Source organism: Phocoena phocoena, chromosome 17, assembly GCF_963924675.1.
Source record: "Phocoena phocoena chromosome 17, mPhoPho1.1, whole genome shotgun sequence".
Taxonomy (NCBI): Eukaryota; Metazoa; Chordata; class Mammalia; order Artiodactyla; family Phocoenidae; genus Phocoena; species Phocoena phocoena.
This window is the reverse complement of record NC_089235.1, coordinates 23704248-23721539: the sequence shown is the minus strand read 5'-3', so window position 1 is coordinate 23721539 and position 17292 is coordinate 23704248. Positions and strand designations below refer to the sequence as shown.

At 43.2% G+C, this 17292-nt stretch overlaps 1 protein-coding gene across 5 annotated transcripts in view; it reads left to right on the top strand.

Moving 5' to 3' along the window:
- Window positions 1–17292, top strand: part of TPD52 (tumor protein D52) — a 119923-nt gene that overhangs the window by 74928 nt on the left and 27703 nt on the right. For 4 of the 5 annotated variants that reach the window (XM_065895745.1, XM_065895742.1, XM_065895744.1 and 1 more), the window contains exons 1-2: window positions 1927–2065; window positions 16034–16149. In XM_065895745.1, coding sequence (XP_065751817.1) covers window positions 1927–2065; window positions 16034–16149 — 255 coding nt within the window. Of the gene's footprint in view, window positions 1–1926; window positions 2066–16033; window positions 16150–17292 lie in introns of those variants that run through there. The other variant, XM_065895746.1, reaches the window with a different exon arrangement.

Here is a 17292-nt window from a genome sequence, read left to right as displayed (position 1 = left end):
TCACAGTTCTGGAGGCTGGGAAGTTCAAGGTTGGTTGATTTGATCCTGGTGAGAGCCCTTTTCCTGTTGGCAGATGGCTCTCGTCTTGCGTCCTCGTGTGGTGGAGAGAGAGCTCGAGTTAGCTCTCCTTCTTTTTTTGGGAAGACACTAATCCCATCAGGGGCCCAATCCTCTTGGCCTCATCTAAACCTAATCATCTCCTAATACCATCATATTGGGTGTTAGGGATTCAACATATGCATTGTGAAGAGACACAATCAGCCTGTAACACTTTCTAACACTTGTGGCTCAAGGAGGAAGCATGAGAATGGAGAAATGTTTTTTTTCCACCAGTGATTTGGTGACCACGTGTAGAGTGTTGAAAGGGTCAGGGGCCCCATTAACCACATCTAGTCCAAGAACGTAACTGTGATGCCTGCCCTATCTCGGTAAGAGATACTATGAATTTCAAAAAACCAGCCAACTCATTTTTTCCAATAATAAGAAACCATTTATTCTATTTCTAAATATAGAATAAACAGCATTTATAGTTGCCCAAAATTTGGTATCTCTTAGGAGAAAAACAGGTTGATTTTTTGTTGTTGTTACAACTAAACTTTTTAAAAACTTAGATAGACTTGCCAAAACTAGAGTACAACATGAGACTAACAGAAAAAAAAATAGAAGATAACTCTTAAGATGAATATAGACTGTCTTGGTGCATATATATTTTATACACTAGCCACAGGTTGTTTTTTTTTTATGCTTAAAATATTTTGTTTCATATTTGCTTCCAATCCAGGGACAGTATATTGAGTTCCCGTTTTATCAGGTGGATTTGAAAAGGCAGAACACGGCCTTTTTTTGGTTATGCAGTAACAGACCATCTCCCGCCTACGGGAGGGGTTGCTTTTATTTTCACCTCTTTAATATGAGCTGAGCCACGTGGGTGAAAGCAGCAGGAACCGTAAATGCTGTCACTCTGGCAAAGGCCAGGGTTAGCTCAGAAAGGGTCTGTGAAGAGGCTGGGAAGTGGATCTGGTGACTTAGAAGTTTTGTTTTATAAGCCAACCAGGACGGTTGCTGTGCAAGTCGTGTTCGCACCCAGGCTATTGCCACCCCTGCAGGCCTGACCTTGGTTAACAAGGAAGGGGCACGGGGACCTGGGCGCTTCACCTGCAGGGCTTTTCTTCTCTTGAAACGGAAACACCATCTTTGCAGAAAAGGGAAGGGAAGGGAAGGAAAAGAAAGGAAAGGAAGACAAGTCAGACTGACATTTTTGTTACACTAAAGCCAGACGTTGCTTTAGATAAAGTCATCTTGGAAATGGAGCTTTATTTCTCTACCAAGCCACACACAGAAAGCCGGTCGCTTAACCAGGAAGCTTGGCTCTCAGGACTCCACTCTAATCCAGGGTGGAAAAAAAGTAGCCCCCAGATGGCATTTGTGGGAGATTACCGGCTGGTAATCCTTCCTTGTCCTAGAAGATTAAGTCTGCCCTGGTGTAGTTGTGGTCAGCTGAGTGAGTGATTTAAAAAAATAATAAATTGTGGTTTCTTGTCAATCTGCCAGTGTCTGACATTTGCTTGAACTGTTTGTACATCGGGGCCATGTTGCGGCACCAGGTCCTCCTTTGTTTACTGAAGAAAGCTCCAGCAAGCTTGGTTTCCTGTCCAGGTTGTTGGCTGTTGGCTGAAATGAACTAGGCTCTAGTAGTGACTAGAGCCTTTCCTCAGGTTGCTGGGGAGAAGTCACTTATTAAACAGCCCTCTTATCCCAAGGGCGTGACGGCTGCACCTGGGCCAGGAAGCCAAGCTCTCAGAAACCTGGGCTTGATTTTTTTCGCGCGGTTGCCCAGTGCAGTGATCCAAGGGAATACGGGCAGAGCAGCGCTCAACCGAGGAATAGCAGGCGGTGATAGAACTATGCGTTCTGCATTCATCTGGAATGGACAGTAGAGAGATGGATTTTTATGAGGACTACCAGTCCCCGTTTGATTTTAACACAGGAGTGAACAGAAACTATCTCTACTTGTATCCTAGTGAAAATACATCCCCACCAGGATCACCTACTCTTCAGAAGTTTGGTAACTACTAGTTTTCTAAAGTTAAGTTTGCTGTAATGAAACCTGTACACAACTTGGGATTTGCCGGGCCTTAAAATTCTTAGTGTAAAAAGGTACCGGGATATTGCTCTGTTGCCACTGGTTCGTAAAGCTGCTACAGATTCCAAGCAGAGAGCTAGATGGCTCATTAAATATTTAGAATATATGTTATATATTTAAATATATATAAATAAATGGGAACTTAGATTTTATTTTATTTATTTTTTAATCTTGTATTGGAGTGTAGTTGATTTACAGTGTTGTGTTAGTTTCAGGTGTACCGCAGAGTGATTCAGTTATACATATACATATATCTATTCTTTTGCGGATTCTTTTCCCATACAGGATATTACAGAATATTGAGTAGATTTTAAAGGTAGAACTATTTGTATGGGCATTAGAGGTCTTCTGATCACTTAGAGTTCATTGAGCTGATAAATAACAAAAATGGGGGAATCCGAACGCTTCTGGTCACCTATGTAATTTATGAAGATCCCCCCTCCCCCCAATTTTGTCTTTGCGAAAATGAGGCTTAAGCATCTGAAACACTGACTAAATTCAAGGTTCTGCTAAGGGAGGGCCTGGATTTTGTTCTGGAATACTGTGAGCAACATGCAGAGATATCCAGGTGAGAGATTTTAAGAGAAAAACTCAAAGCTGCTAGACCTTTGGAAGCAGTCATTGCTTCCCATGTGCTGCTCTAAGATTGCTCTGCAGGCCCGGAGCCACCATCAAGGAAGAGCTTAGTTTATCGGTACCGGCAGCGCAAAGCTGGAAGCAGCATCAGCCACATCCAAGCCAGTCCCGTCACTTTACAGCTAACACTTGGAGACGGTTTAAACGACCTCTGTGACTTGCCAGAGAAGTAAGCAGATTTTCCTAGAAGTTAATGTTTCCCTTACTAACGAAGAGTAGGTCACATTTCTCTCTTCTTAAGCTTCAAAAGTGGGTAAATTAGGAAAAAGATGGTAAAGGCCACAACACGAAACCTAGTTGTAAGTATTTTAGGGAGCACGCTAAAGCAGCATGCCTCTCACCATTGGTCACAATCCGTGGCCACCTGTGGGGGTGTAGTTTGGATTTCCAGGAAAGGAAAGTTGTTGACAGTAATAGGGTAGAGCTGATCTCCAGAAGTTGGGGACTGGCAGGCAGCAGCTGGGTGCCTGCCCCCAAAGGACGACCTCCTCCATCCTCACCTCTCAGTCCTATGTGCAGGAAATGCTTCAAGAGCAGCACACAGTAGGAAGTTAGCGCTCAATGACAGAGTGAAGCCTAAGTGACATTGGCCATGGGAGCTGGGACCGTAGTGACCTGACCTCAGGTAGATCTTGGTGATCAGTGTGCAAGGCTTCGAGATTCCCAGGAGGATTCTGCCACTCGTTTGAGGTATCTCTCAGTCTTTTTATGTCTCTGTTCCACCTCCTTTTACTTTTCCCAGCTGTAGTATTTGCTGCCTTTGGATGTTTTCTGTTAAAACAGAAGCAGTGGGTAGGGTTGAGTGTGTCTCTAGGAGAATTTTGAACAATTACCTCCCCAGTTCCTACTAGCAATCTGTAAGAGTCTGGGCTCATGGGATTAGACACAGAATGATTAAAAAAGAAAAAAAAAAGCAGTGAACAACAAAAACTGAAAACAAACTCGTGCACCCACCAGTGCTCATGAGATTTATTAGTTTGTGATAATTAAAAAAAAAAAAGGAACAGCGGAGAGAGCAGTAAAACAAACAGAAACCCCCATAAGCAGTCACCTAGTAAGAACATGGTGATTCTAAAATAAGCAAATCAAAGTGGGGATCTCCAGTCTCTGTGCCCAGGACTACTCGGGGCACAAGAAGCTTGCAAATCTGTTTGAACATCAAATGTGAGGCGTAGATGGAATGAGTACTGTCTTCTGTATGTGTGCAGGCTTTGTATTTCTAGATAGGAGTGCTTAGGATGGATTCCTACATTATAAATCCATTTAAAAGCTCACGTGGCTATTGACCACTACGCATTTTCCTAATCAGCAGACAAGTAGTACAAAAAAAGGACTGATGTTAAAAGGAATCATAGGGCTTCCCTGGTGGTGCAGTGGTTGAGAGTCCGCCTGCCGATGCAGGGGACACGGGTTCGTGCCCCGATCCGGGAAGATCCCACGTGCCGCGGAACGGCTGGGCCCGTGAGCCATGGCTGCTGGGCCTGCGCTTCCGGAGCCTGTGCTCCGCAATGGGAGAGGCCACAACAGTGAGAGGCCCGTGTACTGCAAAAAAAAAAAAAAAGGAATCATACTCAGAAAGGCTGGGAACACTGATCTGAAAAGCATATTCTTTGATATTTATCCAAAATGCCATCATGGGGCAAATGAGAAGGTAACAAGATTTAATCTGTGGGTAGAATGTTCCTCAGAAGCAATCTGAGTGAAGGACAGGATGAGGGCCAGTGCCTGGAACAAAAAGAGGTCTTTTATCAGGGACTTTAAAATTCTCTTGGTACAGCCAGCCCACGTTCAGAAATGCCATATACTTCTTGATCCACAACTCTCATAGATACAAATGTCAATAGCTGAAGCAGAATCCTGTGAAACAGAACTTATCCTTACTATGTGTGATGTACTCTGATATCTTATATTATTCCATTTCTTCTTTTAAAAATGCTCGTTTGGTACTGCTAAATGGATTTCACAGTGCATAGTTTGAAAAGCACCGATTTCAGATTCTGGAATACAAAGCTCCATTAGGGGTGTCAGTCTTTTGTTCACTGCTTTTCCCCCAGCACCTGGAACAGTGCTTGACAGCTGTGGTTCAACAAGTATTGTTGGTTGAATGAATGAGTGAATGAATGAATGAATGATATGAAACTGGCAAAGAGTAAATCACACTGCAGTTCATTTTACAGATGTGAACATGGAGGCCAAGAGAGGTGTTAAGTCCCCGAATCACAAAGTTTAGCCTAAGTCGGGACTCATACTCACCCTCAGTTCTTAAACCAGTGTGTTTTTTTTTTTCCTTTGGTTTGTTTGTTTTTTGATCACAGGAAATCTCTACCTGTCTGGTAACGGATATCATACAACAGGTTAATCATTTAAGGACTAACCTTTCCTTTGGTCAGGGGTCTTAAGTGGGGTAGTTTGTTGATTCCTCATGTGCCGCTTGGACCTGAACTTCCCATGTTGCCATGCGGTCAGCAGAGTGGCCTCACAGCTGGTTTCCTTGACTGCATTTTTCTCTTCCATCCTGTGAACATCTACAAGGAAAACTTCCCAAATGTTATTTATGTAGACTCACTCTCTTAAGGATTTTCTAACGTACAGAAAGATGCAGCCCTAGTTTATAAAAAAAACCCCTTTGGTTATTTCTAGTGGTTTCAGGAAATAGGAGCCATTTAAAACTCTGACATTTTAGTTTCGTGCTGTCGTATTTGAAACTCTAACAACACGGGAAAAACTCGAACTGAAATGTCCTTTTCATTCTCTTTTATACCTCTTCTTGATTTCTACTCTGTGCCATTCTCTTTTCTTTTTAGGGAAGGAGTCATCACTTCTTGAAAGTTTTTCAGGATTGTCAAGGTCTTAAATAGCAAATATATGGTTTACAAAATAAAAATCTGAGAATTGAAGAGATGTGGAACCTTCTTATTCCTACAGAGGAGATTTGAGGATGGAGTCACTTCCCCGTTGGGGATCCCCAAATTCCTCCATGGCTGACCTTTCACCCCCTTTCATGGAGTGCCCCAGTTTTGCCAGTTTTACACTTGATTGGGGCTGTGGGGACAGATGGCTCTGAAATAATTGGCTAAAGATTTTTTTTCCTCTCTCTCTCTCTTTTTTTTGTTTTTTTAAGATGGAAGAGATTCAAGGGTCAGTTTAAGAATATCTGGAGAGAGGTCAGCTGGTTTTATCAATATGATTCTGGATACAAATTTTAAAGATTCTTGGTATGGTGAAAACTGCATGCTGTGGGATTGGTTCTAACTCTTGGAACTCCAGCAAGTGTGTTGGGAAATAAAACCTTGAGATAAATTCTTTCCTCATTAACCAAGAATGTGTTCTTCATTATGTTTCTTACACACTTGTGTTAATTAGGACTTTAAAATTGTTTCTATATTAACCATAATTATTCATCTTTACAATACATTGAAGATCCAAAAAAAAAAAATCTGGAGAGGCACATGAAACATTTGAAAATACGAGTATGTTCTCCCTTTGCTGTCATTTCTTCCTCCTCCACTCTTCCTGGGAAGTGGAGTTCGGGGAGGTTGACCTTTTTTCTTGGGCAGGAAGTTGACTGCTGTGTCGGGCCCTGTTTTCAGAGTTGAGTCCCAGGAGCACGGTGGCCCGTCTGGCCAGAGAGCTCTCTTCCCCCTTTTGCGTCGGTGCTGTCTGCCTCCCCTCCCCGGCTTGCAGGAATTTCCTCTTTGATGACCCTGTCACTGCCCAGTTCATCTCCTGGGTTCCTGGGTCACCTCCCTGGGTGGAGTGACTCGAGTTTCCTCAGCTTTCTTGTTGCTTGCTGTCTCCATGACAATTACTCCACTCATTTTTCTCTCCTAAGGTTTTACTGTTCTCACCATGAGCAAATACGGGAAAATCACAGCCTTAAGGAGTATCAAGGTTTCACAACCCGTGCTCCTGAATCTCTTTCTTCTGAAAATAATCAATGTCAAATAGCAGGTGTCAGAGGCTCCCTTGCCCGAAGTCAGTGGGGCACTTTTGCCCCCCTGTGGGCATTTGGCCACATCTGGAGGAGATTTCAAGACGATTTAGTTGCTACCACTGGGTGCAGGAGGGGATGCTGCAGATACTGAGTAGGTGGATGCCTGGGATGCCCCATGGGACGCTGCATAGGATACCCCCTGCCAAGAACTGTCCTGCTCTAAATTTCCACCATGTCACAGTTGGGAAGCCTCGTCTTAAGTGGATCCTTTGCTTTTAGGGTCTCTTAAGGATAACCACTTTGGTGTGAGGACCTCCAAGTATTCCTCCCCCTCTTCTGGATTTTGTTACATCTGGAAACAAAGAATAAGGCACAGAAAGTTGGAGCCCCAAGCACAGACTTTTAAGGGGAAAAATTTTTATCTTGTGACCTTTGTGGATATGACCACTAAAGATATTTTGAACTATATGTTTTATATATATATATATATATTTTTTTTTTTTTTGGTATCTCTAGGTTAAAAAAAGGGGCTGCATATTTCTTCCTGGATATGCTTAAAGAAAACAACCCCAGAGACTGAAGTTTCTTATTCCTCCTCTTGTCTTAAAGCCATTGTTGCCTCTTTGAAGACTGTGTAAGAGAGGTGTATACAGTTTTACTTTCCAGAGAAGCTTCTAGGCCTTGATTATCCTCTTACAAATTCTCCCTTGGGTAGACAGTGTTAACATTCTGACTTCAATAGCCGATACCTTACACTTCTCTTGTGGCACCTTCTTCCCTCCTAACTGAATGTTCTTGGAGGTGGCTGATGTTACATCCTTCCTGCTCCGAGACCATTAGCGCCCCACCTATTCAACCACGGAGTGTTTGCTGTGTACACACCTTCTGTGTAACATGAAGGTAGGTGCCCTGCTCCAAATGGTAACAATCTATTAGATTATGTATGACACAGAGTTGTATTGCTTCAGAAAAGTGTCATTTTACGTCTGTTTTAAATAGGTTACGTCTGTTTTTAGGTGAAAGCAGTGAAGTGAGAATGAAATACATAAAATAAAAAGAGGGGCAAGGTAGACCAGGATGGGAGACGGGGTTCCTATCTCTCCCTCTGACTCCACGGGATGCCTTCCTACAATTCATTTATTCAGAGAGTATTGCTGAGTATCTCCTGTGTGCCAGACACTGCGCCAGATACTGTGCGGGGCCGAAGCTACGTGTTCGGAGCGCAGTGCTAAGGTCAAATACTGCCCAGCCGGCTGTGTTCTAAGTACAGTAGGGAATATGCGGAGGGGTATTAGGCCCAGAGCAGCCCGGGTCACCAGGTCTGGAGAATTTCCTCCAAGAGCAGGAGACTTTTCCTACTGGTTTATTGAAATGAATGGGACTTGGAAATAAGGAGAGGGTTTCAGGAAGAGAAAATAACATGTGCAAAGACAGAAAGGAGAGCATGATGTGGAAAGAGAGGGTGGAGGTGGTTGTACGACATTGTGAATGTAATTAATGCCGCTGACCTTCATGCTTAAAAATGGTTAAGATGGCAAATGGTATGTTATATATTTTACCATAATAAAAAAATCAGATGGGAAAAATAAGTAGGGGAGGCAACTTATCTTAACTCACTTTTTAATAAGTTCCTTAAAAAAAATAAACCCATCAAATAACATGTTTGCAGAGGAACTGCAGTTTGGAAGATGCAGTGAGCGCACAGGGGTGGGTGTGGGCGTGAGGACAGTAGCAGGAGATGGGATATGTGGGCTCCAGATTGTCAAGAGCAGTGAGCTTTACTAGCAGGTGGGCAGCCATATAAGGACGTATGGCAGGCAAGGAGTGCCGTGGTCAGAGTCATGTTTTAGAAAGATCCCTCTGTTGGCAGGGCAGTGAATGGATTGGAGGGGACAGAGACCATCAAGGAGCTTTGGGGGCAAGAATCTAAGCAAAACATGGGAAGAGCCTTAACTAAGGCAGGGGTAGTGGGATTGGTGGTGGAGGGTGAAGTGGACTCCTTGGGAGAGGGAGATGGAGGCACATCTCAGAGAGGTAGGAAAAAACGCAGGGAGGACAGTGGGAGGTATCAGGACCGGAGACTTCAGAGTGAGGTTCAGTCTGCGCTACCTAGAGATGTCACATGAGATCGTGACGGAGGACTGTCCTTAGCTGAAGGGGCGGAGAAGGGGCAGATGCTGAGGGAGGGGTTGGAGAGTGATGGGAAGTGAGGAAGTGAGCCTTGTGAATCAAGCGTCGTGGAGGAGGGGAGAGGAAATCGCCAGGACGACTTGTAGGACCCAGGAAGGTGAAACAGCAAATCCTTATCGAACACTGAGTATCTGCCCACCCTTGATTTCGTGGTCCTTTAAAATATTCTTATAAAAAGAGAGCTAGGTGGAATTATTGCCTTTTTATTTATTTATTTATTTTTTTGCGGTACTCGGGCCTCTCACTGTTGTGGTCTCTCCCGTTGCGGAGCACAGGCTCCGGACGCGCAGGCTCAGCGGCCATGGCTCCTGGGCCCAGCCACTCTGCGACATGTGGGATCTTCCCGGACCAGGGCACGAACCCGCGTCCACCTGCATCGGCAGGCGTACTCCCAACCACTGCGCCACCAGGGAAGCCCCTGCCTTTTTATTTTTTAAACAGGTAACGGGGTTTGGGGCTCAGTTTCCTGGGGCTCAGTTCCCTGGGACTACCATAACAAAGTGCCCCAGACCGAGCGGCTTAAAACAACAGAAATTTATTATTTTTACGGTTTTGGAGGCTGGAAGTCCAAAATCAGGGTGTCAGCGGGGCCATGCTCTCTCTGACACCTGCAGGGACATCCTTCCTTGCCTCTTCCTAGCTCCCCGCTGGTAACCCCTGGCTCGCCTTGGCTGGCAGCTGCATCTCTCCAGTCTCTGCCCTCCAGCATCACACAGCGTGCTCCCTGTGTCTCTGTGCGCTCTGGGTCTTTACATGATGTTCTCTCCGGGTCCCAGTGTTCAGACTCCCTTTTACTTATAAGGACATCAGCCACTGGATCAGAGCCCACCTAAATCCAGTATGATATCATCTTGGTTACATCTGCAACAACCCGGTTTCCAAATAAAGACACATTTATGGGTCCTGGGAGTTGGAAGTAGAAGGTATCTTTTTTGGGGGGTGGGGGAGACGCAAGTCAACCCACAACACCATCTAGTTTTAAAAATCTCTGCCCTGTGTTTCCTGTCTTTACACAGTGAAGTGTTTGGATTTAAATGATCCAAAATTCTTTTCAGATCTAAAAGTGTATGAAAATGGTTAAAATTTTTGTAGTTGATAATCATAGAAAGTCTTGAAGGGAAATAGTTGGCCTTGATTGGAAAAAAAAAAAAGGTGAAAGACGAAGAACTGAAGGGAAGAGAGAACTGTTTAGGGTTCCACTATAGGGGCTGCACCCACCACACCTGAGCAGGGAGGTACCCACCAAACTCTCAACTGTGGCTTAGTTTTAGTTGTAGGTTCTAAATATGTATCAAAAAAGCTTTACTTCCTTCCCTGGTTGAAATTTTTGGGACTATGTAGCAAATGGATGGCTATGCATGGGGTGGGAGGAGAGTGGAGAAAAGAGAAACTTAGTTGGAACAAATCTTTAGCAAATAAGTCAGTTCAAGTGAAATATTTATGAACGTTTGCTTTATTTTGGGCGCTGAGTCCTGAGGTGAAAAGATAAGGGTGTGACTTCAGGACCTTGTTTTCTGGAACTGGAGACTGTTCAAGACTGAAGTCTTTTCCCCATTATTCCTCGTTCTTCCCCACCGTTCTCACTCCTCAGACATGTTTCCACTGAAGCAAAACACTAAGAACTTCATTTTCCTCAAAGCACTAACAAATTCTCTGACGTCCAAAGTATCATGTTTCATCACATCAAAGGCACCACAGATTTTACGAATTTTACGATGTACCATTTTACGTTTCATTAAGGGAAAAAATTGCTGCAAGTTAAAGTAAAAAACAGTGTTTTCACTTAAAATTAGCTTATTTTAAGTGAAAACAAACTTTATTTTAAGTAAAATTGTCACTTAAAATTTTATGCTTATTTTTTCAGATTTATTCAGACATATACATTGATCATAACACTCCTCTGCATACTTTTTTTTTTTTTTTTTTTGCGGTACGCGGGCCTCTCACTGTTGTGACCTCTCCCCTTGCGGAGCACAGGCTCCGGACGCGCAGGCTCAGCGGCCATGGCTCACGGGCCCGGCCGCTCCGTGGCATGTGGGATCTTCCCGGACCGGGGCCCGAACCCGTGTCCCCTGCATCGGCAGGTGGACTCTCAACCACTGCGCCACCAGGGAAGCCCCCGTGCATCCTTTTTAAAGTCAGCTCAGTTCAAGTTTTCCTGAAACATCTTCACGTGCATCGCCTGACTTATCTGAATTCCCTTTCAGTTAGAAATACTCCATGTCTGTTTTATTTATCTTGCTCTCACAAAACGCCTGTGATACAGCCTTTCTTAGAAGAGAGGTCTGTGATTTTTCTAAGCCACTGACACCCATTTTGCACATTTTGAGGCACAGCTACAGGTGACAAACAGCAATGCCACAAGGACTGCCTAGCTGGCTGGCTGTACAATGATCTCCAGTTCAAAGATGTAAAATGTAGAAGAAAAAATTGTGTCTCAGGATTGAAGGGGCACTGTTCTCCTGGTTCATCCCCATCGCTCCCTTGGCGGTGGGTCTCCCACCTGGGCAACCAACGCTTCTCCTGTCCGTGGGCTTCAGGCTCTCCTCCCCAGATGAAACTCTTCAGGGTGATCCCATGCACGCAACTGAAGACAGGCTGGCAATCTGTTTGCACAACTAGAAGAAGAATTAAGCAAGTGGCTAAAATGTTAGTAACCTGATGGAACGAATTATCACTGATTTGCAGTCACTTGGGCTCGATAATGGTATCTGTGACTTTCAAGCCAGGCACCCCGTGTGTTCTCACACTTGCAGGGAACAAAACGCCCTTTGCTTCCAGCTTCCCTTCTGACCTGCTGTTTGTTCCCCCTGCTCTTTGGAATTTCTCTACGAAAAGTGTACATGAAGGAGTAAGAGTTTAGAGTCAGAAACACCTGCGTTTTAATTTCTGTGACTCTGGGCACATTACTGAACCTCAGAGAACTTCAGTTTCCTAATGGAAGTAAATACTGCAAATACTGCTTTGCTCATTGGGTGTTGGTTGTAAGATTCTTGCCCTTTTTTTAGATAATATGTAAATGTGTCTCCCCTCACTGTGGCTGGTATATTAGATCTCAATAAATATGTCATATTTTCTCTCTCTTCTCTGTCTTTTAAAAATACATTTCTGTCAGACTCTGAGGAGGAACATTAAAATTAATGATCAAATAAGAATTTTTGAATTATTTATAGTTTTTAGTAATCTATATTTAAAAAAAATTATTGGAATATAGTTGCTTTACAAGGTTGTGTTGATTTCTACTGTACAGCAAAGTGAATCAGCTATATGTATACATATATCCCCTTTTTTGGATTTCCTTCCCATCTAGGTCACCACAGAACACTGAGTAGAGTTCCCTGTGCTATACAGTAGGTTCTCATTAGTTATCAGTAATCTATACTGATATACATTTCCATGGCCCAACTTTCATGTTATGAATGAGAAATTAATATCTTTTTTCCAGCATGCCAGATTCTACCTCTGCAATAAATACTCTACTCTTACTGAACATATAAGATATGGGATAATACCTAGAAACACATAACAAGGTTTGAGGAAACTATATGGTTGGAAATGATTAAAAGACTGTTTTTGATCTACTCTACCATTTTTTACAGAGTCTTATTTATTATTGCCTCTAGGTATCTCCCAAGTCTGACCTTCAGCCCCCTACTCTTGTCTTTATTTGTGCTTTGTACAATGAATGATTTGAAGTTTTATTTTCGCATAAAAATATTCAGGTTCAGAGTCCTAACTCCACCATGTATTCAGGTATGTTATCATGGGCAAGTTGCTTAACCTCTGTAAGCTTCAGTTTCCTCATCTGTAAATGGTGATGGTGATCCTTGTCTCACAGAAGTGTTGCAAGTAAATGATGTAATGTATTGGGACCACTTAGCTCAGATTTGGATGTAAATAGAATGCACTTTGTGGTGGCGGCTATGGTTATTAATAATTTTCCTAAGTCATGACTGTTAGGTTTTGCAGGTGATTTCGATATCTATGTTTCTGTTCTTCCTTCATGTCCTTAATTTTCCAATTTTTTCCCTAGTCGATGATCCTAAAACAAACCTCGCCTTTAAATTTTAATATTGATAATTTGCTGCCACCTACAGGCTAATATGAAAAAAGCAGAACGTGTAATTACCAGCTTTCTTTGAGTATAAAATCCCAAGGTCATCTTGGAGGTCCCGAAGCTAACTGTGGACAACCCCAGAACGCCCTTTTCTGAGATTCTTATTTTCCCTGGTAGCTCAACTAAATTCTTGATTAATATCAGAATCCTCTTGGATTCTTTCTGGAATTGGGCAGTTACGCGTAAAGCATTATTAGTAATCAGATACTGCCTCTTCCCCCATAAGTAGATTTGCAAAACAGTGTTTATTAAAAAGTGTGAAAGAAGCTTTGCTATTTAAGGCATGGTTTAGCACCTGAGTTTTTTGTTTATTTATTTATTTGGCTGCATCGGGTCTTGGTTGCGGCACCCAGGCTCTCCGTAGCGGTGCGCAGGCTCTAGAGTGCGCAGGCTTGGTTGCCCTGCGGCGTGTGGGATCTTAGTTCCCTGACCGGGCATCAAACCTGCATCCCCTGCATTGGAAGGCAGATTCTTAACCATGGACCACCAGGGAAGTCCCAGCACCTGAGTTTTCTTGCGCTTTGTTGGGTCCTGTCCTAGTTGGAGAACTTGAGAGGGTCTGAGCAAAACATGAAAAATAAAATAATGTTTGTAATGAACTCTGTTGTGGTTCTTATTCTCTTGCCTCATACGATTGCTGCCTGTATGCTTGTATCCCATCCTCAGTCTCACGCACCTTTGTCGAATAATCTGGTATAGGGCATACATTTGCAAGCACACATGGACCCTCCTCAGTGGTTTCTGGCCGTATATAGCACGGCACCGTGTCCGCAGTTTGATATGACTCAAGCTGGAGTAAGAGGTTCCAGTGCCAGATAGCAGGGGGTGGGGCCAGTGAGGCTTGTGTGCTAAACTACGTGGTCGAAGTTGCTTTGAAAACAACAAGGAGCTACTAAAGGAACCATTTTAAGCTGGAGAGTGACATGATGAGATTTCTATCAGTACTTGGGCAATCTGCTTGAAGATATTGTAGAGGGGACCTGCAGAAGCAGCTATTCATTGAGCCTTTCGATCCACTGATTGTACCTGTCACGTATTGTCTTTGCATGAGAGGATTTGAAGGAGATCCTATTTGCCACTCTAGTTTGTGGTTTTTGAATTGTTTTATTTGTATTACTTTTATGCCTTTAACAATTCTGTAAACACCTTTCAGGTAGGCACTGTTATGCTACTAATTATTGTTACTGTAATTATCAACTACTCTTATGCAGTTAATATACAATAGATCATGTGCAAGTGTCTGTACCTTTTACACAATGTACGTACGTATACTCCTCCTGGGCTTGCCATGGCGCTGGCTGCTTGTCAAACAGCGTGCTTGTTCTCTGTCGGTCTTCCTCTCTGCCTGCCTCTTAAGTCTGTCATCTGCCACCTGGCATCCTGCTTTGGGTGGATGCCACATTGCCACTGTGGTGAAACCAGCTCTTCCCAGAAGTGGACGTGAGGGCTGGTGGGGAACAGTGTGGTCCCTGGAATGCTCACTGGCAGAAAGAGGCAAAGAGCAGGAAGAGGAGGAGACCTTTTCCTGGTTCCCGGTGCAAAAAAGCTGTTGCCAGAGGAGACTGTGAACTCCCACAGCTGGGTCATGGGAATGGGTGGCAGGACTGCGACCAGCGTAAGGCGAGCGAGCCCTCGCCTCAGGTGTAGAATTTAAGGGGGCATCGAAAAGCCCTGCAATCAAGATGAGTATTATGTTAATGCAGTGTTTTAAGAAGATTAAAATGGAAGGAATCCATGATGAACAACATACTAACATTTTAAATAAAGACGAGATCAGTAACAGTGCTATGAAAAGCCACCTTTGGAGCCTGAGGCAAAAGGAAAAGTCAACCATACTGAGCCTGTCTATTTAAAAATTTGGTACTTTGTTCACCGTGGATTCTTTGAATTAACTTTGATTTTTAAAAAATATTACATTAAAATATTAAAATAATTTATATTGAGGTTTTTTAGTGCCCTCTTAAATTTGTCACCCAAGGTTCAGGGGCCTCACTGCCCACGCTCTTAGCCTTGTACTTGGTTGGTTGGGCAGAAGAGAGGGGAGACTTGCCGAGAGGCAGGTGGCTTCCTGGCTACTCTCTGAAAATACTGAGTTCTTCCTGATGGATGAGTAGACATTGGCTCTATTCCAGGGCAATGGGTGTGGCAGGATTGGTCATAAATAGTGTTTTGGTAGAAATATTATGTGGGTGTTGGTCATTTCTCTGAGTATATAATTTAGGATTTTTAAAAGGGTATCTGGATGAGATACATATTTTTAAAAAGCTACAAGAAGGTGTCTCCTACTTCCACTAACTAAGGGAAAGAAATGGAATAAAATTTCTTTAGATAGTTCTTCATTGAGGCTGTTAAGAGTTGAATCTGATTAGTAGAGGAAGCTAAAGACATTTACAGTCTCCTTCCTTTGGTTACTATGAATTATTAGTCATGCTGATTGACTAGTTAAGCATTTAAAGTCTTGGGAAGATCCCATTCTTGGCCTCTTAACTCTTCTGCTTTGCAGTAAGTATATTGTGACTGGAGAAATGAACAAAAGCAGAGAGGGTGCTGTATTTTTTTTTTTTTTTTTTTTGCTGCGGTACGCGGGCCTCTCACTGTTGTGGCCTCTCCCGTTGCAGAGCACAGGCTCCGGACGCTCAGGCTCAGCGGCCATGGCTCATGAGCCCAGCCGCTCCGTGGCATGTGGGATCTTCCCAGACCGGGGCACGAACCCGTGTCCCCTGCATCGGCAGGCGGACTCGCAACCACTGCGCCACCAGGGAAGCCCGGCGCTGTATTTTTTAAATTCATATTTTGGTAGGGTGTCATTTGGTGGTTTTCAGTGGTTAGGTCAGACTTTTTTTTTTTGGTGCGTTCCTGGGAGAGCCACATCATTTGAAGGTGTAGAAAAATGAGGTGTGGCTCTAACCTAATTGGCTTTATTCTGGCTGGGGCAGTGGAGGAGCCCAAAGGAGAATTTTACTTAGCTTTCATACCTTACAGACTTTTTTTTTTTTTTTTGATCTCCAACAAGGTCTAATGAGAACAGACCCAGTACCCGAGGAAGGAGAAGATGTTGTTGCCACTATCAGTGCCACTGAGACCCTATCAGAGGAGGAGAGAGAAGAGCTAAGAAGAGAACTTGCAAAGGTAAAGGCGCAATCCTTCTGGAACTTCATGTTTTGCACTTACTATATTGTCTTTTGTTTTTCTAAAGCACATGGTAATATCGTAGACTCAGTTTCAGGGCAGAGAAAGCAACATGTGTTTACTCTCCTAGAGATCTTGAGTGGGGGAGAGGAGACGAGGGAGTGTGAGATCAGTTGGTTTTTATATAAAGGAAGGTAGGTACAGGTAAAGTGGATCTGAGAAGTAGGGTGTGAAGTGGGAAATGGATGAGGGCTACTAGTGAATATCTTCTAAGTGACCTTACTAACCCCAATGTGTTTGGCTTTTCAGCTGCTTCACTGACTTTTTTCTTCCCTTGGCAGTGTTGTGGATAGAGGTACTTCGAACCTTCTTTCCATACCTTCCTCTCTTTTTTTTTTTTTTTCTTAAAATCAACCATTGTAAAGTGTACAGTTCAGTGGCATTCAGCATATTCACAATGCCGTGCAATTATCATCTCTGTCTAGCTCCAAACATTTTTAGCACATCCATACGAGACCTCATATTCACTAAGCTGGCATCCCGTTTTCCCTTCCTTAGCCCCTGGTGACAATTAATCTGCTTTCTCTCTCTATGGATTTACCTATTCTGAATATTTCATTTAAATGGAATCACATATCATGTGACTTTTGGTATCTGGCTTTTATCATTTAGTATGATGTTTTTGAGGTTCATCCTTGTTGAGCTTGTATTGGTACTTCACTGCTTTTTTGTGGCTGAATAATATTCCATTGTATTTTGTTTATCCGTTCATCTGTTGATGGACATTTGGGTGGTTTCCACCTTTTGACTATTGTAGATACTGAGCTAAGGGATATTTGTGGAAAACTACTTGTTCGAATACCTATTTCTAATTCCTTTGGGATATACCCAGAAGTAGAATTGCTCGTCACATGGTAATTCCATGGGTAAATTTTTTTTCAGACCTGCCAGACTGTTTTCACAGGGACACCGTTTCACATCTCCATCAGCAACTTCTGTACTTCCTCGCCAACATTTTTTATTTTCTGTCTTTTTGACTATAGCCATCTTAGTGAGTGTAAAGTGGTATCTCATTGTGGTTTTAATTTGTATTTCACTAATGACGAATGATATTGAGCATCTTTTCATGTGCTTATTAGTCGT